This window comes from Cebidichthys violaceus, unplaced genomic scaffold, assembly GCF_023349555.1.
Source record: "Cebidichthys violaceus isolate CVI_PGR_0920_01 unplaced genomic scaffold, fCebVio1.0.p SCAF_12, whole genome shotgun sequence".
Classification (NCBI taxonomy): domain Eukaryota; kingdom Metazoa; phylum Chordata; class Actinopteri; order Perciformes; family Stichaeidae; genus Cebidichthys; species Cebidichthys violaceus.
Genome location: NW_027176285.1, coordinates 17,016,654 through 17,044,186, shown reverse-complemented (window position 1 = coordinate 17,044,186; position 27,533 = coordinate 17,016,654). Strand labels below are relative to the sequence as shown.

The 27,533-nt window shown below is 40.8% G+C and overlaps 1 protein-coding gene across 2 annotated transcripts; it reads left to right on the top strand.

Moving 5' to 3' along the window:
- Positions 1 to 447: 447 nt before the first annotated feature.
- myo5b (myosin VB) lies at positions 448 to 27,533 on the top strand. Of its 2 annotated transcripts, none has more exons than XM_068706845.1 (39): positions 448 to 523; positions 8,768 to 8,878; positions 9,126 to 9,297; positions 9,389 to 9,533; positions 9,626 to 9,782; positions 9,962 to 10,105; positions 10,187 to 10,268; positions 10,560 to 10,667; positions 11,165 to 11,274; positions 11,374 to 11,639; positions 11,922 to 12,003; positions 12,095 to 12,235; positions 12,581 to 12,703; positions 12,810 to 12,893; positions 13,098 to 13,232; positions 13,335 to 13,432; positions 14,282 to 14,368; positions 14,995 to 15,106; positions 15,207 to 15,418; positions 15,747 to 15,903; positions 16,131 to 16,370; positions 16,462 to 16,698; positions 17,174 to 17,267; positions 17,463 to 17,608; positions 17,713 to 17,832; positions 18,583 to 18,717; positions 18,807 to 18,872; positions 18,982 to 19,221; positions 19,568 to 19,662; positions 21,881 to 22,079; positions 22,185 to 22,278; positions 22,358 to 22,501; positions 22,921 to 23,072; positions 23,166 to 23,255; positions 23,362 to 23,512; positions 23,755 to 24,049; positions 24,815 to 24,989; positions 25,086 to 25,166; positions 25,698 to 27,533. In XM_068706845.1, the coding sequence occupies exons 1-39, from the start codon at positions 494 to 496 to the stop codon at positions 25,848 to 25,850; spliced, it is 5,463 nt and encodes a 1,820-aa protein (XP_068562946.1). In that variant the 5' UTR covers positions 448 to 493; the 3' UTR covers positions 25,851 to 27,533. The 2 variants fall into 2 exon arrangements, with proteins under 2 accessions (XP_068562946.1, XP_068562947.1); XM_068706846.1 differs by lacking the exon at positions 448 to 523 and adding an exon at positions 2,324 to 2,699.

Here is a 27,533-nt window from a genome sequence, read left to right as displayed (position 1 = left end):
TATTCATAGAGCGCAAAAACACAAAGTTTATATTTGTATTAGTAAGATCAACTTACAGTGTAATAACATCAGGGGATAAATATAATAATAATATTAATAAAAACAAAAACATTCTAATAATAATAGTAGAAGTGAATATAATAGAAAAATAATGATAATAAAATAATAATAATATATATATGACTAATAATAATAATAGTAGAAGTGGATATAATAGAATAATAATGATTATAAAATAAAAATATAAATCCCGGTCCAGGACCAGGTAAACTCACCTGAGCAGGTAAACTCACCTGAGCAGGTAAACATACCTGTGGAGGGAGTGTCTGGGAGGAGACCTGTACCTGTTGTAAGAGTTGTGCTCAGACAGGTCTGAGAGCAGCTTCCCACAGTCACATGACTCACAGCATGCTGGTCTTTACCCAGAGGGACTGGTGAGGATCTACTGATCTACTGATCTATAGATCTATAGATCCACTGATTACCTGACAGCATGACGAGTGATTACTACCCGTACTCTAAGGTAAAGGTCTTTATTCTCTCTGTGGTGAACGTTAGACGTTATCAACGATAAGACGATAAGACGCTCGTGTGACGCTGTAGAGTCAACTCCTCATTATTAATATGGACGATAAAACTATCGTATTATATGTATACATATATATATGTATATATATATATGTATACATATGTATACATATATGTATACATATATATGTTCACTTAAATGTTTAAATGTATCTTGTAAAATCTCAGCTTTTGTCTGAGTGACTCTTCTTCTTCTTCGTCTTCTTCTTCTCTCTGCTGTTTTCATGTCGTCATATATTTAATATTTAATATGCAGCTCTCTCGTTCTATTTTATGATACATAGTCGTCACAGTATTTTTATACTACATATTTCTCTATTGTGGTGTTTATATTCGATATCCATGTTCTTTATTTACATTTTTATTTCTTCTCTTTATTGTTTTGAACCAAACAACAAACAGAGAAAGTTAAAAACCTGATTCTGATTCTGTCGACTAGTGATGATGTCAGAGCTCCACAAGTAATAAAGTCAGACTGTGACGCCAGGGTTTGATCGGATAAATAGATCATTAACACATTAATACATTTATACATTAATGCATTAATACATTCAGAACGTTTTTTCAATGTCATCAAAATCAGAATCTGGTTTATTGAGTTTTCACATAAAAAGTATTTTTCTTTGTTTTGAAGCAACAAGAAACATAATTATAGAAAAGAACAAAAAAGATTAATAAAATGATTAAACAACTATTTTAAAAAGAGGAATGTGTAAAGACAGAGTATTAAATAAAAATAATATTCAATGAACAGAGATAATGTAATAATAATAATAATAATACACAAAACAATAACAGAGAAACACGTTAGACCTCAACAACAACGCTTATTAAATATGATTAAAAACTAATTAAAACATCTGAGAATATTGGGATAAAATATCACATAAATAAAAATAAAATGATAAACTTATATTTGTGGTCGACAAATGAACAGAATCAGCTTTATTCACCAAGAAGGTGAAAACATGAATTTAACGCAGCTGAGAATTAAGCTGTATATATACATTTATTATATATTTATATTTATTATTATATAATATAATATATAGATATATTTATTATATATATATATTATTAGATATATAATATATATTTATATATATGTATATATATTTATTAGATATATATATATATATATTTATATAATATATATTATTATATAATATACAGTATATTTATATATTATAATATATATATTAATTTATTATATATACATTTATTTTAGATTTAGATTTATTAAATATAAATATAATATTATATATTATATTTATGCAAAATTTACCAACAAAAATAAAGATAAAGATAATAGATTAATTAAGATAAAGTGTCCTAAATTGTAAAAATAGTGTAAATAAATAGTGAATAAAGTGAATATAGTAAAAGTTGTATAAAGATCACGATGCAGCTTCTCACTAAATTACATTATTCAAAATAACTTTATTAATTCCTCCCAGAATACATGACATGAGTGAAATCTAAAACATTTTATTTTATTTTTATTGATCAATAGAAGAATCCTGAATGTGACCGCGAGCTGGTATCTGGGGCCGTTTGTGGGGTCGCGACCCTCACGTTGAGAACCAGTTTCTGTGTGTGTGTGTGTGTGTGTGTGTGTGTGTGTGTGTGTGTGTGTGTGTGTGTGTGTGTGTGTGTACAGTAGAGAACAGTAAACAGCCAATCAGATCGTCTCTTTTCTCTCCGGAAGTCTCCGTCCTGCAGCCGCTCGTTAGACTTCATTACCGGAACATTACCGGGTGTTTAACGCGTTAAAGTGCAAAAAACAACCGAAACAACCGCACTGTGATTACCGGAGGGAACACCTGCCGCCACCGGAAACGCACGAGGCGTCACTGCCGAGCCGAAGCGACGCCGAACAAAGTGACCGAAACTCCGCCGGAGACACCTGCCCAAAACACCGGGACACCTGTCCGAGAGTCCGGAGTCTACCTGGACTCTACCCGGACTCTACCCGGACTCTACCTGCTTCAGACGAACAAGAAAGCTCCGGCTGAAGGATCTAAAGGAGTCTCGTTGATGGGAGCGTGAGTTTTGTTCGGTCGTCGGTTCACGAGCCCGGGACGATGTCCGTGAACGAGCTTTTCACAAAGGTGAGTCACTCTGCCTGTGGAACACGGCGACGTCATAGTGGAGCCCGCCCGCGCGCGCTGTCCACCTGCTGCTGCTCCGCTCCATTGAGACGTCCCCCTGTAAGAAGACTCGTTGTAGTAACAAACAGCATGAACCAGACTCCATGTTGTTTCTGGACTCTTTAGAGCCGCGTTCACCTGTTCACCCTTCTCCATGACGTCATCACCGGAGAACAAACGTTTAGATATCATCAGAACCACGTGAGAGAGGGTTATTAAATATAAGCCGGATGAACCGGAGGACTGTGGACAGCTCTGCTGTCAAGTCTTCTGATGAAGTTCATATCTATAAGCATAGCATTTCAATAATTTACATATTCATGAATGGAGCTCTGCAGCGCTCTGAGCGGACAGGCGCACGAGCCTCAGTTCATGGTTACTAAATATGATTTATGGAGTTTGTTTTCTAGATGAAGTCAGAAACAAGAAGACTTCATGTTGTCAAACAGCAGTTTGATTGATTTAAATATTCTTTATTATCATTTTGAAGTAGTTTGTGAACTTTTATAATCTCTGATTCTGATCACAGTTTATAATCACAGTGGACTGTTGTGATTGATAATAACCTTCATCATCATCATCATCTTCATCAGACTTACAGTTCATAAATAACTCAATAGAGCGACATTTAAAAACTTTATTCAAAATACACCAAAACTTCCTTAAAGCTGTTTAAAAAAACAGTTTCTAGTTCAGGTGGTTGTGACGTCACAGTGACGTCATCAGGCTAAACTTGTGTCACGGGGGGGGGGGGGGGGGGGTGAAAGATGTGTCTATTTACTGAGACCCTTTCCAGGTGCATTGTGGGAAACGTAGGCTCTGGTGTGTTTGGAGTTTGACCCTCAGAGACACGATGTCTCTCAGCTGAATGAAGCTAAAGACAGTTTAATGTTTAACATGTTTAATATGTTTAAGATGTTTAACATGTTTAACATGTTTAACATGAACTCATGTCGTGTAAAACCAGAGAAATCTGTTTGTTTTTATTAACAACATATTTCCTCGTTTATTCCTTCACAACATGTTTGTGGTTTCAGAGATTTAGAATCATAATTTGACTTTTTTTAATCTGTTGGAAATGTTTTAAAGGACTGAATACAAATATTAAAAACAAAAGCAGTGAAGCAGCTCATAATAAACTGTAATATTTACTTTATATTTTTTATATATTTTTTATTTTATATATATTTTCTGTATTTGTTATTTTTATATATTTTCTATATTTGTTAGTTTTATATATTTTATATAACTGAAAACATCTTTGAACTACTGGTTTTATTCACGTTTCCTTCAAAGACAACATTTTGAATGTTACGTTTTTTATAATAATAATCCAGATGTGATCTTTACTTCAGTTCACTCAAAAACAAACAGTCAAGTCAATGTAAATACATTAATAAATACATTAATAAATATATTAATAAATACATTAATACATGCATTAATAAATACATTAATACATACATAAGAACCTCCTCCTGAGATCAGACTGGTTCAGACCAGGACCCTCTAAACCTGAACCAGAACCAAACAGAGGTGATAATAATCATTATATATATATATATATATATATATATATATATATATATATAATTATAGTTATTGTGTGAATATTATTCAATCAATGAGATTATTTAGTTGTTAATAATAATAATAATCTCTGTGTCAATGTGATTATTATATCCAACATTTTGTCCAACGTGACGTTTTCATATTTGTTTTGTCCGAACAAAAGAAAATTCTTCTTCTTCTTCTTCTTCTTCTCTTTCTTCTTCTTCTTCTTCTTCTTCTTCTACTTCTACTTCTACTTCTCTTTCTTCTTCTTCTTCTTCTTCTTCTTCTTCTTCTCTTTCTTCTTCTTCTTCTTCTTCTTCTACTTCTACTTCTACTTCTTCTTCTCTTTCTTCTTCTCTCTCTTTCTTGTTCTTCTTCTTCTTCTTCTTCTTCTTCTTCTCTTTCTTCTTCTTCTTCTTCTTCTTCTTCTTCTCTTTCTTCTTCTTTGTGATCATAAACTGAATCACACTGATGAACTCTGGTTCTTGTAGTGAATCCATGCTGAACTATGTAAACAGTTTAACTTTAACTCTTTCACAGTTTGTTTTCACGTCATGAAAGTCAATAATAACTTTATTTATACCAGAGTAGTTCTTAGCTCCTCCCTCTTTGTCACATCTGGTTGCAAAAAACCAAGATGGCGTCGGCCAAAAGGCTGAACTAGATGTTTCAGAACCGTGTTCCTGAAAGCAACAGAAGACGTCACGCTGACTTCCTACAGTTAGATGTTAAACAACGACTCATCGATTGGTTGATGACTGTAACAGAAACACAGCCGTCATGAGGAGGAGGAGCTCTCTGAGAGAACCATGATTATTAATCATCATCATCATCATCATCATCATCATCATCATGTAGCTCTGTGTTTGTGGTCGACAGTCAGACACCTTCGTCTCTAAACTTCTTCCTCTTCTCGTTTATTCACCATCTGTTATATATTAATATTTAATCACACTAATATATTTTTATATATATTTTACTTTTATTTATTTTTTACATATTTTATTAATAAATAAATATATTTAATAAATCTATATTTTAATATATATAAAGATAAAAAGAATCATATATATTGTGGAGTAATGTGATCAGAGCTCTGATCCAGACACAGGTCTGTAATCCTCCTGCTGGACTCTTGTAGTCCACGTCCTCATTAAGCTACTTAAAGCTTCTTCCCCCCCGCTGTGAGACTTCATAATCCAGATCCTGCAGACCCATCTGGTCTGTGTTCAGGTCTGAGACTCTGCTGAGTCATGTTTGGGACCTGCAGGCTCTGCTTGATGAATCAGTGATCACTATGATCTGACTTCCTGTCAGTAGAGCTGATGGATTCATGGTTCAGTTCAATGAAGCGGATTCATCTCGTCTGTGTTTATAAGAACTGAACTGAGATGTTGTTTGAGGATGAATGATGGAGGTTTTGGGTCTTGAAGAACCGGATTATCCTGAACCACCACAGAGCCCCTCTGGGGGGGGATTAATGTCTCCCTACATCTGTTTGTATATCAGCTCACTAAATGTAATCATAATTATGATAATTATGTGGACAATGTTGAGAGAGACGCATTGGTGAGGTCAGAGGGCTGACGACTGAGGACAGAGGTCTGAGGACAGAGGACAGAGGTCTGAGGACTAAGGTCTGAGGACTGAGGACAGTGGACTGAGGACAGTGGACTGACGTCTGAGGACTAAGGACTAAGGTCTGAGGACTGACGTCTGAGGACTAAGGACTAAGGACTGAGGACTGAGGACTGAGGACTAAGGACTGAGGACAGAGGACTGAGGACTAAGGTCTGAGGACTAAGGACAGACTCCTTCTTCTGTTTAATCATCCAGAGTTTGAGTCTCTCAGATGATTTGATTCCTTTATGAACTCGTTCCATGAGTCAGCATTTTCTGCAGACTACCCACAATTCATAGCAAAGTGACGTTAAACACAGGTAACCAGAGGAAGCATGGAGACGTAAACAAAGAGTGAGTTCAGTGTGGAGTATTAATATGTACTCAGAATATTAAAGATTAAAGATGGAACATGAAAACATGAAATCAGAGCATATTTATTTATTCATTCATCAAGTATTTAATATTGTTGTTTGAAGCTGTTTTGACAAAAACAAATAAATATATTATTTAAATGAGATCAGATCTTCAGACTCCATCAGGACTCTGATGTGTTCACCGATCAGCTGTGATGTTGTTGTTGTTGTTGTTGTTGACTCTCCGACACTTTGACTTGTTGTTGTTGTTAGTAAATGCTGCTCTCTGATTGGTTCTGCTTTAATGAGTCTGTTTTATGCAACTGAATGACATCATTCATTCACATTCTGTGTGTGTGTGTGTGTGTGTGTGTGTGTGTGTGTGTGTGTGTGTGTGTGTGTGTGTGTGTGTGTGTGTGTGTGTGTGTGTGTGTGTGTCTCCTGCTGCGCTGCTATTGGTCGGTTTCTGGTGTCCCAGATAAACAGACAGCAGACTGAAGTCTCCTCTGATTGCCTGGTTTGTGTTTACAGACTCGTCTCTTTATCTTCATTGATTCATTGATTCATCAGTTAATCACAGATCTGATATCTCTCCTCATCACTACACTAGTGTGGTTTAAAAGTGTTCGTTAGTTTGGGCCTCTGTGAGAAACAAACTGTCCATCATGTGAAAGTAGGTCACTATATATATCAACTATATACCAACATAACAGCTACATTCTAACCACATATAAACTATGTGGAAACATTACATATAAATCAGACTGGTTTAGACTCGGAGCAGAAGTTTTATCTGATTACTTCTGTGTTTTAAAGATGAATGATCTTCCTTTATGGACGACTTCACTTCCTGTCTGAACATCAATGATTAGCTAAAGAGTGAGATAAAGAGTGAGATAAAGAGTGAGATAAAGAGCGAGATAAAGAGTGACATAAAGAGCGATATAAAGAGTGACATAAAGAGCGAGATAAAGACCGACATAAAGAGTGAGATAAAGAGCGAGATAAAGAGTGACATAAAGAGCGATATAAAGAGTGACATAAAGAGCGACATAAAGAGCGATATAAAGAGTGACATAAAGAGCGAGATAAAGAGTGACATAAAGAGCGATATAAAGAGTGACATAAAGAGCGACATAAAGAGTGAGATAAAGAGCGGCATAAAGAGTGAGATAAAGACTGACATAAAGAGTGAGATAAAGACTGAGATAAAGACTGAGATAAAGAGCGAGATAAAGAGTGAGATAAAGAGCAACATAAAGAGTGAGATAAAGACTGACATAAAGAGTGAGCTAAAGAGCGAGATAAAGAGTGACATAACGAATGAGATAAAGAGTGACATAACGAATGAGATAAAAGAGTGACATAAAGAGCGAGATAAAGAGTGGGATAAAGAGCAAGATAAAGACTGAGCTAAAGGGCGAGATAAAGAGTGACATAAAGAGTGAGCTAAAGACTGAGCTAAAGGGCGAGATAAAGAGTGACATAAAGAGTGAGCTAAAGAGCGAGATAAAGACTGAGATAGAGTGACATAAAGAATGAGATAAAGACTGAGATAAAGAGTGACATAATGAACAAGATAAAGAGTGAGATAAAGAGTGAGATAAAGAGTGACATAAAGAGTGAGATAAAGAGTGAGATAAAGGGCGAGATAAAGAGTGAGATAAAGAGTGAGATAAAGGGCGAGAACAGGTGTTTAGCTTCAGGGTTTCTGTCATGTGATCTCTGTGATTCCTGACAGGAAACTGTGTTTTTATTCAAATGACCTTCTGGTCAGAGAAGTAGATTTGCATTGACGTCATGGTGTCGGTAGATTGTCTCCTCATGAAGATGAAGACGAGACATGAAGGAGCAGCTCGTTAACGTCCGTTAGAAGAAGGAAGTTCCAGCCTGATGAACAACTTCCTCATATCTGATAGATCTGTTCATGAAAGAATCACACCTGTTACCTCTACAGAGACAGTGTAGTGCTAGGACCTTTACTGCAGTAACAGAGTAGTATCACAGTGTAGTACTAGGACCTTTACTGCAGTAACAGAGTAGTATCACAGTGTAGTACTAGGACCTTTACTGCAGTAACAGAGTAGTATCACAGTGTAGTACTAGGACCTTTACTGCAGTAACAGAGTAGTATCACGGTGTAGTACTAGGACCTTTACTGCAGTAACAGAGTAGTATCACAGTGTAGTACTAGGACCTTTACTGCAGTGACAGAGTAGTATCACAGTGTAGTACTAGGACCTTTACTGCAGTAACAGAGTAGTATCACAGTGTAGTACTAGGACCTTTACTGCAGTGACAGAGTAGTATCACAGTGTAGTACTAGGACCTTTACTGCAGTGACAGAGTAGTATCACAGTGTAGTACTAGGACCTTTACTGCAGTAACAGAGTAGTATCACAGTGTAGTACTAGGACCTTTACTGCAGTGACAGAGTAGTATCACAGTGTGGTATTTTTCCCAGTACTTTGTCTGATATAATGCTGTGTTGTGTTTCAGTTCACACGGGTCTGGATCCCCGACCCTGACGATGTGTGGAAAGCTGCAGAGATCATCAGAGACTATAAAGAAGGAGAACCGGTGCTTCACCTGAAACTGGAGGATGAAACGGTATTTAACTTTCAGGGAGAACAACACACCGTTAGACTCAGATCAGTGTGGAACAATGGATGAAGAGAACCTCTCATTGCTCTTGGTTGTGTCTTGGTTGTGTCTTGGTTGTGTCTTGGTTGTGTCTTGGTTGTGTCTTGGTTGTGTCTTGGTTGTGTCTTGATTGTGTCTTGATTGTGTCTTGGTTGTGTCTTGATTGTGTCTTGATTGTGTCTTGGTTGTGTCTTGATTGTGTCTTCCTGCCCAGCCTCTGGACTACCCCGTGGGTCCCAAGAGTAACCCTCTTCCTTTCCTCCGTAACCCTGACATCCTGGTGGGAGAGAACGACCTCACGGCTCTCAGTTACCTTCATGAACCTGCAGTCCTGCACAACCTCAAGGTCCGCTTCCTGGAGCCCAACCACATCTACACGTACTGCGGTCAGTCAGCCTCCCTCAGCTCAGCACTCACTCAATGTATTATTTAATTCCTTGTGTATTTGTTTGTTTATGTGTTTGTTTGTTTGTGCAGGGATCGTGCTGGTGGCCATCAACCCGTACGAGCAGCTTCACATCTATGGAGAGGAGGTGATCCGGGCCTACAGCGGTCAGAACATGGGCGACATGGACCCTCACATATTCGCTGTGGCTGAAGAGGCCTACAAGCAGATGGCCAGGTCAGATCACACGGAGCCTTTTATTGTATTCTTAATATTTACAGATTTGAATACTGACGAGACTCTTCTTGCGTCTGGATGTGTTGTTGCAGAGACGAGAGGAATCAGTCGATCATCGTGAGCGGAGAATCCGGAGCAGGAAAGACGGTTTCTGCAAAGTACGCCATGCGGTTCTTTGCCACGGTGGGCGGCTCAGCCAGCGACACCAACGTGGAGGAGAAGGTGCTCGCCTCCAGTCCCATCATGGAGGTCAGTGGGCTTCAGGGTTTGGTTCAGAGAAACCACTCACTTGTCCGGACAGTTAATATGAAGCTGCAGCAGCTTAATATAAATATAAAGTTTAAAACTTTGAAGATTCATAAGAAATCAGAGGAACGTGCTACGAGGTGTCACCTGATGCTGACGACGCTCTCCTCTCTGCTCACCAGGCCATCGGAAACGCCAAAACCACTCGAAACGACAACAGCAGCCGCTTTGGGAAGTACATTCAGATCGGCTTCAGCCGACATTACCACATCATCGGAGCCAGCATGAGGACGTACCTGCTGGAGAAGTCTCGCGTGGTGTTTCAGGTTTGTTGAACCGGTCCACAGAGCCACGGCTTCGCTGTGTTTCACTGTGTTTATTTTTGTGTGTTTTTAAATGTGTTGCAGGCTGAAGAGGAGAGGAACTATCACATCTTCTACCAGCTGTGTGCCTCCGCCAGCTTCCCAGAGTTCAAAGACCTCGGCCTCAGTGAGTCTCTGCCCTTCTTTATGTAGATGAGCTCAGTAACAGGAGCGCTGACAGGTTTGTGTTGAGCATTCAAATGAGAAGATCAGTCAGTTGAAGAAGACTGATGTTGTTTTTCTGAGGAGGAAACTGTTTCACAGGTTTGAGATTCACTCATGATGAGTTTTATTATTTCATCAAAGACGTCCGCTTGTTGTTCACCCGTTGTCCACCTGTTGACTGTCTGTTGTCCACCTGTTGTTTTCCTGTTGTTCACCTGTTGACTTGAGTTTGTGATGTGTTCTCGTCACTCAGCCAGCGCAGAAGATTTCACCTTCACATCTATGGGAGAGAACATCTTCATCGAGGGAGTGAACGATGCTGAAGACTTGGAGAAGACCAGGGAGGCCTTCACACTGCTGGGTGAGGATGGATCCAAACATTGATAATAATTCATATTATATATTATATATTAAACCAAAACTACTTCTGTGCATCTTGAAACTGTGAGTACATTAAAACAAATGTGTAAAAACCAGCAGAGACCTCTTTAAACAAGGGTCTCAGTCTGGTTCCAGGTGGACTCTGGTGGTTCAATTGTGAAACAGACCAACCGGAGGATGTCCTGAAACATAAATATTTTAGTTATTAGCTTCAAGATTTTACTTTATAGAAAACACAAAGTTTTATTTTCACCTCCTGCACCAACAATACAACATTCTGCAGATCATTTATAACTGGTTTATTATCTGTCAATCACATTTACAGAGTAACCAAACCCCCTAAACACGTTTAATTCAGCTTATATGTGTATTTACTAGTGTTGTACTCTGTTCATCTGTAGTGTCTCTAATGAGTCTCCATGTGTTGATTGTCTGTCTCTAATGAGTCTCCATGTGTTGATTGTCTGTTGTCTTCAGGGATAAAGGACGGCAGTCAGAGCAGCATTTTCAAAGTCATCGCCTCCATCCTTCATCTGGGAAACATTGAGATCTGCTCGGATCGAGACGGAGAGTCCTGTCACGTCTTGGTACGTCTCCATGATTACAGCTCACACTGATGATCAGCTGGTCAGGCTCCTAACAGGTGTGTGTGTGTGTGTGTGTGTGTGTGTGTGTGTGTGTTGCAGAGAGACGACCTCCACCTGAAGCACTTCTGCAGGCTGCTGGGGGTGGAGCTGCAGCAGATGGAGCACTGGCTCTGTCACAGGAAGTTGGTCACGGCGTCCGAGACGTACGTGAAGAACATGTCGACCAAGCAGGCGGAGAACGCCCGCGACGCGCTCGCCAAACACATCTACGCCCGCATGTTCGACTGGATCGTGGAGCACATCAACAAGGCTCTGCACACCTCCTCCAAACAGCACTCCTTCATCGGGGTCCTGGACATCTACGGGTGAGAAGTCTTTATGTACAGAACTCAAGCTCAGCATCAGCACCGAGTTACTGATCAACCATAAACCTGAGTCCACTGCAGCTCCTCACTTTACCTTTATATACTTGTACTTCCTGTGTACAAACAGTATATGTATTACTTCTCATTACTCGATTACATGAACTACATCACTGTAATATTAGTGTTTTATCTTAACTTTGTTCATATTTAATGAGCGTCTGTGGTTGTGCTGATGTCAATGAATAACTTGAACCATCAAGTCCTTCTTCTGATTGTCTGCAGCTTTGAGACGTTCGAGGTGAACAGCTTTGAGCAGTTCTGCATCAACTACGCCAACGAGAAACTTCAGCAGCAGTTCAACTCTGTGAGCCTCCTGTTGTCTTTGTGCTGATGGACCTTTGGGATTCTTCTTCTGTGTTCAATCTAACCAGCTGCTCGTTGCTTCCTGTCCGCAGCATGTGTTTAAGTTGGAGCAGGAGGAGTACATGAAGGAGCAGATCCCCTGGACTCTGATAGACTTCTATGATAACCAGCCCTGCATCGACCTGATCGAGGCTCGACTCGGCATCCTGGACCTGCTGGACGAAGAGTGTAAAGTCAGTCCCAGAGATGTGTGGCTGAGCTGTGATCGGACCTTTCTAGTGTTCTTATTGAGGAAATCACATGATTGTTGTTTATGTTGTTAGCCACGTTAGCAGCTAACACGGCTCTAGTGTGTATCAGTGTCACTTCATAGATGAAGGTCTTCCAGACTCTTATTTTGAAGTAGTAAACATCCTGTTTACTCATGAAACTGTTTGTCTCATTTAAACCTCTCAGACTACATCTGATGATTTATTCATGCACTCTTTGAAGTTATTGATGATGATGATGATGATGATGATGATGATGATGTGGAGGCTCCCTCCTTCACTTGTTATATAATCCACTTCCTGTTTCAGGTGCCGAAGGGGACGGACCAGAACTGGGCCCAGAAGCTCTACAAGCAGAACTCGAGCAGCGCTCACTTTCAGAAACCTCGTATGTCCAACGTCTCCTTCATCATCATACACTTCGCTGATAAGGTGAGCAGGAGGACCAGGACCAGGTCCAGGTTCCTGATCAGGTCCAGGTTCTTATCATTATTATTATTATTATTGTTCTAACTTCACTGCTTCGTCGTCTCCACAGGTTGAATATCAGTGTGAAGGATTTCTGGAGAAGAACAGAGACACCGTGTACGAAGAGCAGATCAACATCCTGAAGGCCAGTCAGGTAAGAACCAGAACCAGAACCACAGAACCAGAACTATAGAGCCTAGCTATGACTTTGACATCAATTTAGCATCATAGCTAGGCTAATGTTAGCGTTCAGCCAATCACAACGTGTGACGTCATGTGATCCGGCTCCTGCGCCGATCTGTTGGTGATCGTCTTATTAAATATGATGATTTCTTATTAAATGTCCTTTAAACTTCAGTTTCAGCTCGTCTCAGATCTGTTTCACAACAAGGGCGACGCCGCCCCCCCGAAGTCCTCCAGAGTGAACGTCAGAGCCGCCAAGTCGACTCCCAGAGCCCCCAACAAGGAGCACAGGAAGACCGTGGGGCATCAGGTGAGCTCTCTGCTGGACTCTGCTGGTCTCTGCTGGTCCCTGCTGGTCCCTGCAGGACTCCACCACTAACAGCAGATACTGATGATGTTTCTCTTGGTCCAGTTCCGCAGCTCTCTGCACCTCCTCATGGAGACCCTGAACGCTACGACTCCTCACTACGTCCGCTGCATCAAACCAAACGACTTCAAGGAATCCTTCTCGTGAGTCCTCGTCTCCTTTCCTCTGCTCCACAAACAGAAACATGATTCAGGACCTAAAGGTGAGGAGGAAGGGAACAGGTGTGACCTCTTCTAGAGCCAGGCGCCCCATGGCATGATGGGAAACACCTGGCTGTCTCCTGATCAAATATAAAGTAATATTTAACACCAGATAGTCTCATGTTATTAAATCTAAAAACATATACTGTGTGGTTGATAACAATAATAGTACAAAATAAATAATAATAATAATAAAATAATAATATGATAATGAATAATTATACACATTTTAATAATAATATCGATAATAATGATAAAAATAAACAAACTCAAAACAAGCAGCAGTTACAAAGTGCTTTGCAGATAAATTTTTCACACACATATATATATATATATATATATATATATATATAGAATTACAAACTATCCGAACAAAGCCTACAAATGTCACTCTGTTTTGTGACTTCCTGTTCATTTTGAATGTCTCCGCCTCCTGCTGCTGTCAGCTGATCTCTAACCACGTCCGTCCAGATTAAACGTTAAACGTTAAAGTCACAGAGAAATGAACCACCAGGTCTTCTTCAGAATCAAAGTGAACGTTCACTGCAGAACACATGAAGAAGAGTCTGGAGGACTGGGTGAAGGCTGACTCTCTTAACGTCCGTCACATGCTTGTGACTCTCAGCTGACTCGGTAAACAGACTCGTGTTGTGATGCAGGACACGGAGAGGAAGATGAGGAAGACGAGGTAGGACGAAGAAGAGATTGCTGACGGAGCTGCTCTGTGTTTAAAATGTGATGAAGATGATGGGTAGTGATGAAGATGATGTGAAGTACTTGTTGTCTCTGCAGGTTTGATTCCAGACGAGCGGTTCAGCAGCTCAGAGCCTGTGGAGTCCTGGAGACGATCCGGATCAGTGCAGCCGGGTACCCGTCCAGGTGAGTCCTCTTCTTCTTCTTCTTCTTCTTCTTCTAGTTCTTCTTCTTCTAGTTCTTCTTCTTCTTCTTCTTCTAGTTATTCTTCTTCTAGTTATTCTTCTTCTTCTTCTTCTAGTTCTTCTTCTTCTTCTTCTAGTTCTTCTTCTTCTAGTTCTTCTTCTTCTAGTTCTTCTTCTTCTTCTAGTTCTTCTTCTTCTTCTTCTTCTTCTAGTTCTTCTTCTTCTTCTTCTACTAGTTCTTCTTCTTCTAGTTCTTCTTCTTCTGGTTCTTCTTCTTCTTCTAATTCTTCTTCTTCTAGTTCTTCTTCTTCTAGTTCTTCTTCTACTAGTTCTTCTTCTTCTAGTTGTTGTTCTTCGTTGATCTTGTTTGTTTGAGTTCTTCTTGTTCTTGTTGATGTTCTGGTTATTTGTATTCGTCTTCTTTTTCTGTGTTTCTGCTTTATGCTCAAATGGACGAGTTTAAACTTCATCTTTTCTTTTTTAATATTTCATATTTCTGCTCTATAAACACTTTTTCCTAAAGCTTTGTTCCGTCTCTCGTTGAGTTCCACCAGGTAAACGTTCTCTGTGAATTGTTTAAATAAAGATTCATATGTAATAACAGAACCGTGTCTCGTGGTTCTCCAGGTGGACGTACCCGGACTTCTTCAACAGGTACCGAGTTCTGCTGAAGAAGTCCGACATGGCGTCAGCTGACAAGAAGCTGGTCTGTAGGAACCTGCTGGAGACTCTAATCAAGGTCTGACAAGTTCTTTAAAACTTGGTTATTAATTAAAGATGAAGGTCACATCCTCATCATCGCCTCTGATCGTGACATCGTTCCCCCCGTCGTGTCTCAGGAGCCGGACATGTTCCAGTTCGGGAGGACTAAGATCTTCTTCCGGGCGGGTCAGGTGGCGTACCTGGAGAGGCTCCGGGCCGACAGGTTCCGCTCGGCCTGCATCAAGATCCAGAAGACGGTCCGCGGGTGGCTGCAGAGGGTTCGATACCGAAAGATCCGCAAGTCGGCCGTCACTCTGCAGAGATACGGCCGAGGATACATGGCCCGCAGGTCTGATACTGGTCTCTGTGGTCCCACCAGAACCCTTCTGGTTCCTTCTGTCTTTATAGCTCTGGTCCTCCAGAGGAACTTCTTCTTCTTCTTCTTCTTCTTCTTCTTCTTCTTCTTCTTTCTCCGACTTTATGAGCACGGACGGAAAGAACCAGAGGAGTCTAATAATCTCTAAACACTGATGTGTTTAAATAAACGTCATTCAGGAAACACTGAGCTTCATCTTCACACACTTGTGATTTAACTGAGCAACTATAATATTTAATGTAGTATTTAAAGTAGTATTTAGCAGTATTTAAAATATCTCTTCATGCTTTTATTTCTTCAGACTCGCTGACTTCCTGCGTCAGACCCGAGCCGCCCTCATCTGTCAGAAGCAGTACCGCATGGTGAGAGACAGACGGGCCTATCTGAGGGTGAGACGGGCCGTCGTCACCATCCAGGCCTTCACCAGAGGAATGTTCACCCGCCGGATCTTCCAGGAGGTACAGGTCCCCATGTGGTCCCCGTGTGGTCCCCGCGTGGTCCCCGCGTGGTCCCCGCGTGGTCCCCATGTGGTCCCCTGTAACATAATGTCCTTCCTCTCCAGACGTGAACAGAGATCTGTTTGTTTGTTAGTTTGTTGGCGTCTAAATTGGAGGCAAAGCGTCTCCAATAGAACCTGGAATGTCTCCGTCTCAGTGTCCTCTCTCATAGTGTCCTCTCTGTTCAGTTCATGCTGCACCACAAGGCCATGGTGATCCAGAAGACGGTGCGCGGCTGGCTGCAGAGGAGGAAGTTCAGACGTGCTCGCGACGCCGCCGTCACCATCCAGTGTGGCTTCAGACGCGTTCGAGCCAAACGACGGGTTCAGGAGCTGAAGATCGAAGCTCGGTCCGCCGAACGCCTCAAGAAGCTCAACACGGGGATGGAGAACAAGATCGTCCAGCTGCAGAGGAAGATGGACGACCAGGTGATCATAATAATATGAATATCAATATATTATGAATAATATTAATAATATGAATATTAATAATGTGTCTCTCCTCTTCGTCCCCCGTCAGTCCAAAGAGCTCCGGACTCAGAACGAGCAGCTTGTGCAGGTGAACAGCGGTTTGGGCTCGGAGGTGAACAAGCTGCAGAAACAGCTGGAGCAGGTGAAGAGTCGGCAGGTAGGAGGAGCTCAGGTCTCCTCTCTGCAGGAGGAGCTGGACCGGCTGAGAGAGGAGCTGCGGGAGGCGTTGGCCCAGAGGAAGAGGATGGAGGAGGAGCACGGCAACGAGAAGATGGGACTCCAACAGGTGAGGACGGGGGACAGGTGGGGACACAAACAGGTGAGGGCATAAGACAGGTGAGGACAGTTAAGGGCAGAAACAAGTGACAACAGGTATGGACAGAGGACAGGTGAGGAATGAGGACAGGTGAGGAAAGAGGACAGATGAGGACAGGTGAGGAAAGAGGACAGATGAGGACAGGTGAGGAAAGAGGACAGGTGAGGAAAGAGGACAGATGAGGACAGGTGAGGAAAGAGGACAGGTGAGGGCAGATGAGGACTGAGGACAGGTGTCTCTGACGATGTCCCAGGAGTGTGATGATCAATCTGACTCTTTTAAGACTTCAGGTGTAAACTAATGTTAAGGTGAGAACGCTGTTCTTCTTCGTTGGACGCTGTCCGTCTGTCTGAACCTTTTTACTAACGGAGAGACGAATGTTACCGACATCGTCTTCTTGTGTCTTCACGTGTCTTCATGTCTCTTCTGGTGTCTTCGTACTCAGAGGGTGGAGGAGCTGGAGAGAGAGAACTCTCTGCTGAAGAGTGAGAAAGAAGAGATGAACCAGAGGATTCTTCAGCAATCTAAGAGCTCTGGAGGTGAGACCTGAAGACATCACCTGTCTGTCTGTCTGTCTCTCTCTCTGTCTGTCTGTAAACAGGATGTTTAGATTTAGTTTTTATTCTAATTGTATTCTACTCATGATCCTCCTCTGTGACTTGTAGTTCATTCTTCATCCTTTTTCATGTGTCTTCATCATGTCCAGATGAATTATTAAATGTCTTCTTTCCCAGAGGACACTAGCGGTGCGTCTCAGAGGGAGACGTCTCTGCAGAAGGAGCTGGATGAAGAGAGGCAGCGATACCAGAATCAGCTCAAAGACTTCTCCAGACTGGAGCAGAGATACGACAACCTGAAGGAGGAGCTGTCTCTGAGCAAGGTGACCTCATCACGGCCAGCTGTTCTCACCTGAGAGGTGTGAATCATTGTTATCATTATTATTATCATCATGAGCTAACATCTCTTCCTCCCATCGTCCTCCAGTTCCAGCCCGGCCACACAAGGAACCCGTCCACTCAGAGCAGCCTGGAGTCGGACTCTAACTACCCGTCCATCTCCACCTCAGAGGTCGGAGACACCGAGGACTCCATCCAGCTGGTGGAGGCGAGTCCGCCGGGGATATTTATTTATATATATTTATTTATTATATTTATTTATTATATATATATATATATATATAAATATTTATATATATACATATATATATATATAAATATTTATATATATACATATATATTTATATATATATATATATATATATACATATATATTTATATATATATATAAATATTTATATATATATATATAAATATTTATATATATATATATATATATATAAATATTTATATATATACATATATATATATATATAAATATTTATATATATACATATATATTTATATATATATATATATATATATACATATATATTTATATATATATATATATATAAATATTTATATATATATATATAAATATTTATATATATATATATATTTATATTTATATATATATAGTTATATATAAATATATATTTTTATATTTATAAATATATATATATATAGTTATATATAAATATATAGTTTTTATATTTATAAATATATATATATATTTATATATATATGTATATATATATATTTTTTTTTTTATATATATATATTTATATTTATATACATACTGTATATATATTTTCTATATTTATATATAGTTATTTATAAATATATAGTTTTTATTTATATATATATTTATTTATATATATTTATATTTCGTACAGGATTTTCTGTACGTTAGCTTGAGTAGTATTTTGAACCAACCTCATTTTTTTTTTTTCACTGTGTCTCCTCACCTGAGTAGGAGATGGGAGTGGAGAAGGCCGCGATGGACATCAGTCTGTTCATGAAGCTGCAGAAGAGAGTCAGAGAGCTGGAGCAGGAGAGGAAGAGGCTGCAGGTCAACCTGGACAAGATGGAGGAGCTCGCCAAGCGCAGGGTGACCTTCTGGCTTCATATGTTCCTGATCAGAAGAACAGAATAATCTGAGATGACCACACTTTAATGTTTGTGTTTGCTTCATCAAAGGGTTCTGAGTCCAGGAGTTCCGTCTCCGAGCAGCAGACGGCTGATCTGGCCTACAACAACCTCAAGGTACAAAACCACATCATCCCCTCACACCTTATCTCCTCACACCTTATCTCCTCACACCTCATCTCCTCACATCGTCTTCTCACATTGTCTCCTCTTTGTGATCCTGCAGAGACAGGAGCTGGAGTCGGAGAACAAGAAGCTGAAGAACGACCTGAATGAGATGAGGAAGACCATCGCTGAGCGTGCGTCTAAAAACAATTCGTCCAATGAGCTGCAGGACGGCTACAACCTGCTGCTGAGTCAGCTCAAATCAGCCAATGAGGAGCTGGACGCTCGCAAGGAGGAGGTCCTTATTCTGAGGACTCAGATCGTCAGCGCTGTTCAGCTTCAAGAGAAGAACGACCAAATAGTACGTTAAATATATTCTACTATTCGTAGTTTCATTCTGCAGTTTTTCAGCATTTAGAAACAATTCATTGTTCTGTTTTCTGAAGAACGTAAGAGCAAATTAAACAGTAAACAGCAGTATCGTCTGCATACAGACGGACCTTTGTGGGTCCAAATTAACTGTATTAATCTATATGAAGAAAAGAAGCGGCACCAGATCTGAAATCTGAGCCACATTAAAAACACATCAGTGTACTTTTTAACATTTTGTCCCAATAAACACACAAACTGGTTATTAATGTAGCTGTTGCTGAATTTCTCTTCATGTTGAGGTGAAATGACGTTTGTTGTTTCCTCTGTTTCATCAGGACAGCACTAAAGTTCCTGAAGTGAATAGCGACAAAGAGCCGGTGGATAAAGAGGAGGCTGTCAAAGCCTATCATGGACTGTGTGAGTCCAAAAAGTAAGTGACATCATCTCCTTCTGAAAACAACATTTAAAGAGACAGTATGTATGTGTACTGTGATTACAGATTCATCGGTACATTTCCTAGAAGGGTCGATGTACAAATATTCAAAACAGGTTTGATATTAAGCCAAACACCGGACCGGTATATTGAATTTTACCACCAGGTGTCTCACTTGACTGTAACATAAAGACATTGAGAGTCCATGAATGAGAGTGTAGAGACTCCAGTCCACTAGGTGGCAGTACAAGAACTCTAAAGTAGTTTACCAACCGCCCAAAAGCATTAAAGAGGAAGTCCTTGTTTCTCAGCTCAACTCTTGATCCAAAATGTTGCCAAATTGTTGAAGCTTTAGTTTTCTTTAAGACTCTAAAATCATAGTTTAACTTTTAATCATGTTGCACCAAACTTTAAAACTAAAGATTAAATATATATATATATATATATATATATAAATGTGTGTATATACTGTATATTATATATATGAATAATATATACTCTATATATATATATTTATATTACATTTATTTCTATATAATATATATTATTCATATATATTATATAGAAATTTGTGTATATATATATATATATATATTATATTTATTTATTTATATATATATATATATATTTATTTATTACAGGATTTTCTGTACGTTAACCTGAGTAGTATTTTGAATGTGTTCCTTGTGACGGAGGACGTCATCATCGTTGTTGTCATACACTTCTCCATCAGTGTGTGGTGCTGATGTTTTACAGATGTTTTACAGATGTTAGAGACAGTCCACTCTGTCTTCAGTCTCTTCTGTCTGCATCAAACAGAAGCTCATCGGCCACAAGAATGTAGAAAGAAATCCACAGTTTGTGTTTCTGTGTCAACTAACAGCTCAGTGTCTGTCTGTCTGTCTCTCTCTCTCTGTCTGTCTGTCTGTCTGTCTCTCTGTCTGTCTCTCTCTCTGTCTTTCTGTCTCTCTGTCTGTCTGTCTGTATGTCTGTCTGTCTCTCTGTCTGTCTCTCTCTCTGTCTGTCTGTATGTCTGTCTCTCTCTCTGTCTCTCTCTCTGTCTTTCTGTCTGTCTGTCTCTCTGTCTGTCTGTCCTCTGCAGTCTTCCTCACAGTCTGCTTTGTTTCCTCTTCCTCTGCTGGCCTCCAGCTCCCTGCAGGACTGGTGTTATCTGAATGAAGATGGAGAGCTGGGTTTGGCTTACCAGGGCCTCAAACAAGTGGCCAGGTCTCTGTGTGCTGCTTCTTCTTCTTGTTCTTCTAGTTCTTCTTCTAGTTCTGCTTGTTGACTTCCTCTTCCTCCTCTTCCTCTTCCTCTAACAGCAGCTCTGTTCTTTGTGTTTGACTCTCTTCTTCTTCTTCTTCTTCTTCTTTCCTCACAAACTGCTCATCAGAGTTTATCATTAGTCTCTTTTCTTTATTTGTGAGAAGAACGATGAGGAGAAGAACATGTGAACAGCTGATGTCGATAAACATATAAGTGGAAGTTTCAGTATAAGTGATCTGTATATTTATGATAAATATTCACTGACACGTTTCAAATTACTGCACCAATGAAAGGAGTGTATAACTCAGTGTATCAAGTACATCAGTAAAGACCTTAATGCTGATATTTTAAATATATTTCTACATTCTAACAAGCCTGAAGATAGACTCAATATAAAAATACAATATATGAATTTATTTCCATATGTTGTCATGTATGAAACAAACTAAATGTAGACTGTAAGTGGACTTCTTGATTACTTTAATTAATTATTTAATGTGTCTTTATTTATAGAGTACGGAATAAAAAGGTCTTTAATAGATATTAATAACATTATATTATTATATAAATAATATATTAAGATAATAATAATATCCTAATATAATGTAATATTAATAATATACTATTATATTAATAATATGTAATATTCTATTGATAATACTGTATTATATTATTCATAATATTAATAGATCCACTAGTTGGTCGCTACACTTTAAATTATCTCTCAGTAAAACATAAAATGTAGATTTTATTTAACAACATAAAACAACATTTCTTGACTCTGTTGGGGACTATTTTCAGCGGCGGATTAATCCTTGTTAATGCTCTAGTGAGTGTTGATGTGTGTCGGGTCGGGTTGAGTTTGTTCTGGTTGGGAGATGAAAACATGAAGGTCAGATCTCAGCAGCTGTTCAAAGAGATCTCATCTTCATATAACAATGCTCCTCAGGCTGCTGGAGGCTCAGCTGCAGACTCAGACCCGGCAGCACAAAGACGAGCTGGAGGCTCTTCACACTCAGATCGAGCTGCTGAGAGACGACATCGAGAAGAAGCAGGAGATCCTGAACTACACGGCGTCCCTGTCTCCGGAGGCTCGGGTGGAGTACAGCGTCCAGCAGGAGATCACCAGACTCACCAACGACAACCTGGTGAGGACCAGCTCACTCTGGACACACGGCTACAGGAACAGTAGTTCTGATCCATTTAGAACCGGTTCCTGTTTGAGTTTCATCGTGCTGGGTTGTTGTTTGTAGGACCTCAAGGAGCTGGTGGAGAAGCTGGAGAAGAACGAGAGGAAGCTGAAGAAGCAGCTCAGGATCTACATGAAGAAAGTCCAGGAGTTAGAAGGTAACAGCGGCTGTTCACACCTGCAGAGGACAGTCCATCAGCTGATCAGGGACTAATGTGTCTCCGTCTGTCTCTGTAGCGTCTCAGGCTGCAGCTCAGACCAGCAGATCCAGACCAGAACTCATGCGCCAGGTCACGGTCCAGAGGAAAGAGAAGGACTTCGAGGGGATGCTGGAGTACTACAAGGAGGACGAGGCCCTGCTGTTTAAGGCACTGATCTCAGGTTAGTCTCCTCAGTAAGAACTGGTCTCAGGTTAGTCTCCTCAGTAAGAACTGGTCTCAGGTGGGTCTCCTCAGTAACAACTGGTCTCAGGTTAGTCTCCTCAGTAAGAACTGGTCTCAGGTGGGTCTCCTCAGTAACAACTGGTCTCAGGTTAGTCTCCTCAGTAACAACTGGTCTCAGGTTAGTCTCCTCAGTAACAACTGGTCTCAGGTGGGTCTCCTCGGTAACAACTGGTCTCAGGTGGGTCTCCTCAGTAACAACTGGTCTCAGGTGGGTCTCCTCGGTAACAACTGGTCTCAGGTGGGTCTCCTCGGTAACAACTGGTCTCAGGTGGGTCTCCGCAGTAACAACTGGTCTCAGTTGGGTCTCCTCAGTACAGCAGTAGTACTGACTGAAGTATATATCTCAATGTGTTTCAGACATCAGGCCCAACACGGTGTCGGGTACAGTTCCCTGTCTCCCGGCTTATATTCTCTTCATGTGCATCCGTCACGCCGACTACATCAACGACGACCAGAAGGTGGAGTCTCTGCTCACCTCCACCATCAACGCCATCAAGAAGGTCCTCAAGGTGAGCGTCCTGCACACTGTCTGATTAAAGATCAATGTTCTAGTTTTTATATATATATATAAATATATATATATACGTTCATTCCTTCTGCAGAAAAACAACGAGGACTTTGAGATGACGTCCTTCTGGTTGGCCAACACCAGCCGGCTGCTTCACTGTCTGAAGCAGTACAGCGGTGATGAGGTGACACACACATTCAACACAGACCATAATACTCTCTGTTAGATGTCAGTATTGTATTGAGCAGCATGTGAGCAGAGTAAGACGTGTTGTTGTTGTTGTTGTTCAGGTGTTTATGACCCAGAACACGAGCAAACAGAACGAACACTGTCTGAAGAACTTCGACCTGGCCGAGTACCGACAGGTGCTGAGTGACCTCTCCATCCAGATCTACCAGCAGCTCATCAAGGTGGCAGAAGCCATCATCCAGCCGATGATCGGTGAGTTCCTACTGGACATGTATATCTATACATATATATTCATATTCATACTGGATACACAGTTTGTATTAAATATATATATATATATATATATATATATATATATATATATATATATATATATATATATATATATATATATATATATATATATATGAACATACACCTGCTGCCTTCAGAGCAGAAATACTTCATAAGGACCAAAGCTCCGTAGTGACCTCTCTCTGCTCGCTTGCGTTCAGTGTCGGCCATGTTGGAGAGTGAGAGCATCCCCAGCCTGGCGGGCGTCAAACCGATGGGCTACAGGAACCGTTCGTCCAGCATGGACACGGACGCCGGCGGCCCCAGCAGCTACACCCTGCAGGCCCTGATCAGGCAGCTGGGACAGTTTCACGACACCATGCAGGACCACGGTCTGGACCCCGAGATCGTGGGTCAGGTGGTGCGACAGCTCTTCCACTGCATCAATGCCGTCACCCTCAACAACCTGATGCTGCGCAAAGACGTGTGCTCCTGGAGCACCGGCATGCAGCTCAGGTAAGAGCTGCTGACTTCCTGTGGTCTGTAGTTAACCCTGTAGTGTGTGTGTGTGTGTGTGTGTGTGTGTGTGTGTGTGTGTGTGTGTGTGTGTGTGTGTGTGTGTGTGTGTGTGTGTGTGTGTGTGTGTGTGTGTGTGTTTGTGCCTTCACCTAGGTCCTGTCGTTGTCACCTATGTCCTGTCACCATCTCCTAGTTCGGCACGGTTCTAGGTCGCCTAGGTTCTATGTCGCCTAGGTTCTAGGTCTCCTATTTTCTAGGTTGCCTAGGTTCTATGTCGCCTAGGTTCTAGGTCTCCTATGTTCTAGGTTGCCTAGGTTCTAGGTTGGCTAGGTTCTAGGTCTCCTATGTTCTAGGTTGCCTAGGTTCTATGTCGCCTAGGTTCTAGGTCTCCTATGTTCTAGGTTGCCTAGGTTCTAGGTCGGCTAGGTTCTAGGTTACCTAGGTTCTATGTTGCCTAGGTTCTAGGTCGCCTATGTTCTGGGTTACCTAGGTTCTAGGTCGGCTAGGTTCTAGGTCGCCTATGTTCTGGGTTACCTAGGTTCTAGGTCGGCTAGGTTCTATGTCGCCTATGTTCTAGGTCGCCTATGTTCTATGTCGCCTAGGTTCTAGGTTGCCTAGGTTCTAGGTTGGCTAGGTTCTAGGTCGCCTATGTTCTGGGTTACCTAGGTTCTAGGTCGCCTATGTTCTATGTTGCCTATGTTCTAGGTGGCCTAGGTCCCGTCGTGCTTCTGGCTTTGACCCGCGGTCTGTTTGTGTGTTCAGGTACAACACCAGTCAGATGGAGGAGTGGCTGAGAGGGAACAACTTGTTCCAGAGTAAAGCTGCAGCCACTCTGGAGCCGCTCATCCAGGCCGCTCAGCTGCTGCAGGTGAAGAAGAAGACGACTCAGGACGCCGAGGCCATCTGCTCGCTCTGCACTGCCCTCAGCACGCAGCAGGTCAGCTGACCCCCCCCCCCACACACACACACACAGACGCATCAGCTGATCAGACACATCAGGCGGTATTGATCACTGTTGTCCTCTGTGTTGCAGATCGTAAAGATCCTGAACCTCTACACTCCTCTGAACGAGTTTGAAGAGAGAGTCAGTGTGTCCTTCATCAGAAACATCCAGGTGAGACTCAAACATCCTTCATTGTTCCAAAGTGATTTTATATATATATATATATATATATATATATATATATATATATATATATATATATATATATAGGTCCTGTGGCCTAGGTCCTGTTGCCTAGGTCCTGTCGTCTAGGTCCTGTGGCCTAGGTCCTGTCGTCTAGGTCCTGTTGCCTAGGTCCTGTTGCCTAGGTCCTAGGTTGCCGTCTCCCAGTGCTTGGCATTGACATTTGCAGACGGGCTCTCTCATCCTCTCAGAAGATGATTGAAAGGTTCTTTCCAGCTGACGCTTCATGAAGTCGTCAGTTAAACATCTGGTCTCCTCATCGTGTTCTACTGCAGCTCATTTTGTATTCTTCCTTTTTCTGGTTCTGACGTTTTCCGGCCAGAACTTCCTGTAATCGGTCCTAAAGTCCAAACAGGAAGGTTTCACACCTGTAATATTGTCCAAACGAGGTGTGAACGGGCCTTTGGTGACATCAGCCGGTTCCTCCCGTCTAACCTCCATGTTTACCTGTGTGTCCAGAATCGTCCTCAGCAGACGAGCGATCCTCCTCAGCTTCTGATGGACACCAAGCACATGTTCCCCGTCCTGTTCCCGTACACGCCGTCTGCTCTCCGCCTGGAGACGATGCACATCCCGGCCTCCCTCGGCCTCGACTTCCTCATCAGGGTCTGAAGGAGCTGCTTTTAACCCAGGACCGACCACTTCTAGTAAACTGACCTCACATCAGCTTTAAAACCAGCAGACAGACACTTATCCACCTCAGTCTGTCCACTGGTGTCTTCCACAGCTGATCAACATCCACTAAGTTCATGTGCCTCAGATATCTAAAAACCAGCAGATCAGATTCACCACTCCTCTTCTTCTTCTTCTTCTTCTTCTTCTTCTTCTTCTGTTACAAACTGTTCGTCCTCCTATGGTAAACTGTGACACGACAGGAAGTGATAGGAGGAACAGGAAGGTGTCCTGCAGGATGAAGAAGGTCAGTGAAAGCTCAGGGAGACCAGAGAGAACAGTCTCAGTAGTTTTTAAGATCCACAAATTAAAACTAAATTTAAATCTGTGTGATGCGACGACTTTTCATCCACAAACTAACATATTCTACAGTCTGTTCATCAATAAGACCTTTTGAGGAGCTTCCTGTCCATATAATGAGTTTGTTTACAGGTTTTATGATAATCGGGTCACATCGGTGTTTTAAGTGTTGCGTTTAGGTGTCGATGCGAAACTCGGACGTCCGGCACTTCAGCACAGTCCTCATGTACTCCGACTGTAAAGTAATCTATATATAATATGTAATACTTACTCGTTTCTCGTGGATAGAAAACGTCTTTTATTCCGTAGTTGTCACACAGATTAATCAGCGGATCTCTGGAGGCTCATTTCTCTCCATGTTTCAGTGAAAATGAAGAAACGAAGCGTATGAAGTGAAGCGGGAACATGACTCATCCCCAGTGGGGTTATTAAAGATCACTCTGCAGTCCTGTTCACTTTGAATCAATCACCAGTAATCAATGCTGTTCTGTTGTTTTCACTTTGATTATTATAACTTCTCTTCTTTTTATATTTTTCTGTGTAAAATAATTTAACGTGACATTTTCTGTCCCTTCGGCTCATTGTGAGCTTATTTTTCATTTTGTATGTGATTTGGTAAAATGATGTAACACTAATTATTAACACTCTAATTATTAACACTAATAACTATAATATTGAATACTCAGATCCAACACTGACAGGTTCACTCTGGTTTATGGGACGATGAAAGCTTCAAGTCTGAGGAATCATTTGACCTGGTAGAGAATTCATAATTATTAACACTAATTATGAACACTAATTATTACACTCTAATTCTTAACACTAATTATGAACACTAATTATTACACTCTAATTATGAACACTAATTATTACACTCTAATTATGAACACTAATTATTACACTCTAATTATGAACACTAATTCTTAACACTAATTATGAACACTAATTATTAACACTATCTTGAGTACAAAAAGCATCTTTTACTGAAGTGAAGTTTTAATCTTTTGTGTGAAAATGTGGGACGTTGAATACATTCATGATAGAAATAAATAATATATATTTTCATAAGATCACTTCAGGAGCTCCACACTTCAATGCAAGCAGCAGTTTTGTATAATAGTTACATTTTGCAGTGAAGTTCTTCAGTTTGAAACTTTTGATGTAAATGTTTTCTTTCGCTGAATGAAGCTCAAAGTAACTTCCTGTATTTCAAAGAATATGTTTTGGTAACAAAGTAACTCATGAATACAAATGTTGTGTTTTGGTGATTCATGATTCATGTTCTGAATCATCAGATGATCAATAAATACTTTGTTTTTTCCA

What these genes read in the sequence shown, in the direction of transcription:
- myo5b (XM_068706845.1), top strand. Translation starts at nt 494, where the DNA reads ATGACGAGTGATTACTACCCGTACTCTAAG. An exon ending in TGCTGGAGACTCTAATCAAG is followed by an intron (nt 15,107 to 15,206) that starts GTCTGACAAGTT and finishes GTCGTGTCTCAG; the next exon opens with GAGCCGGACATGTTCCAGTT. An exon ending in ACTCCATCCAGCTGGTGGAG is followed by an intron (nt 17,833 to 18,582) that starts GCGAGTCCGCCG and finishes TCACCTGAGTAG; the next exon opens with GAGATGGGAGTGGAGAAGGC.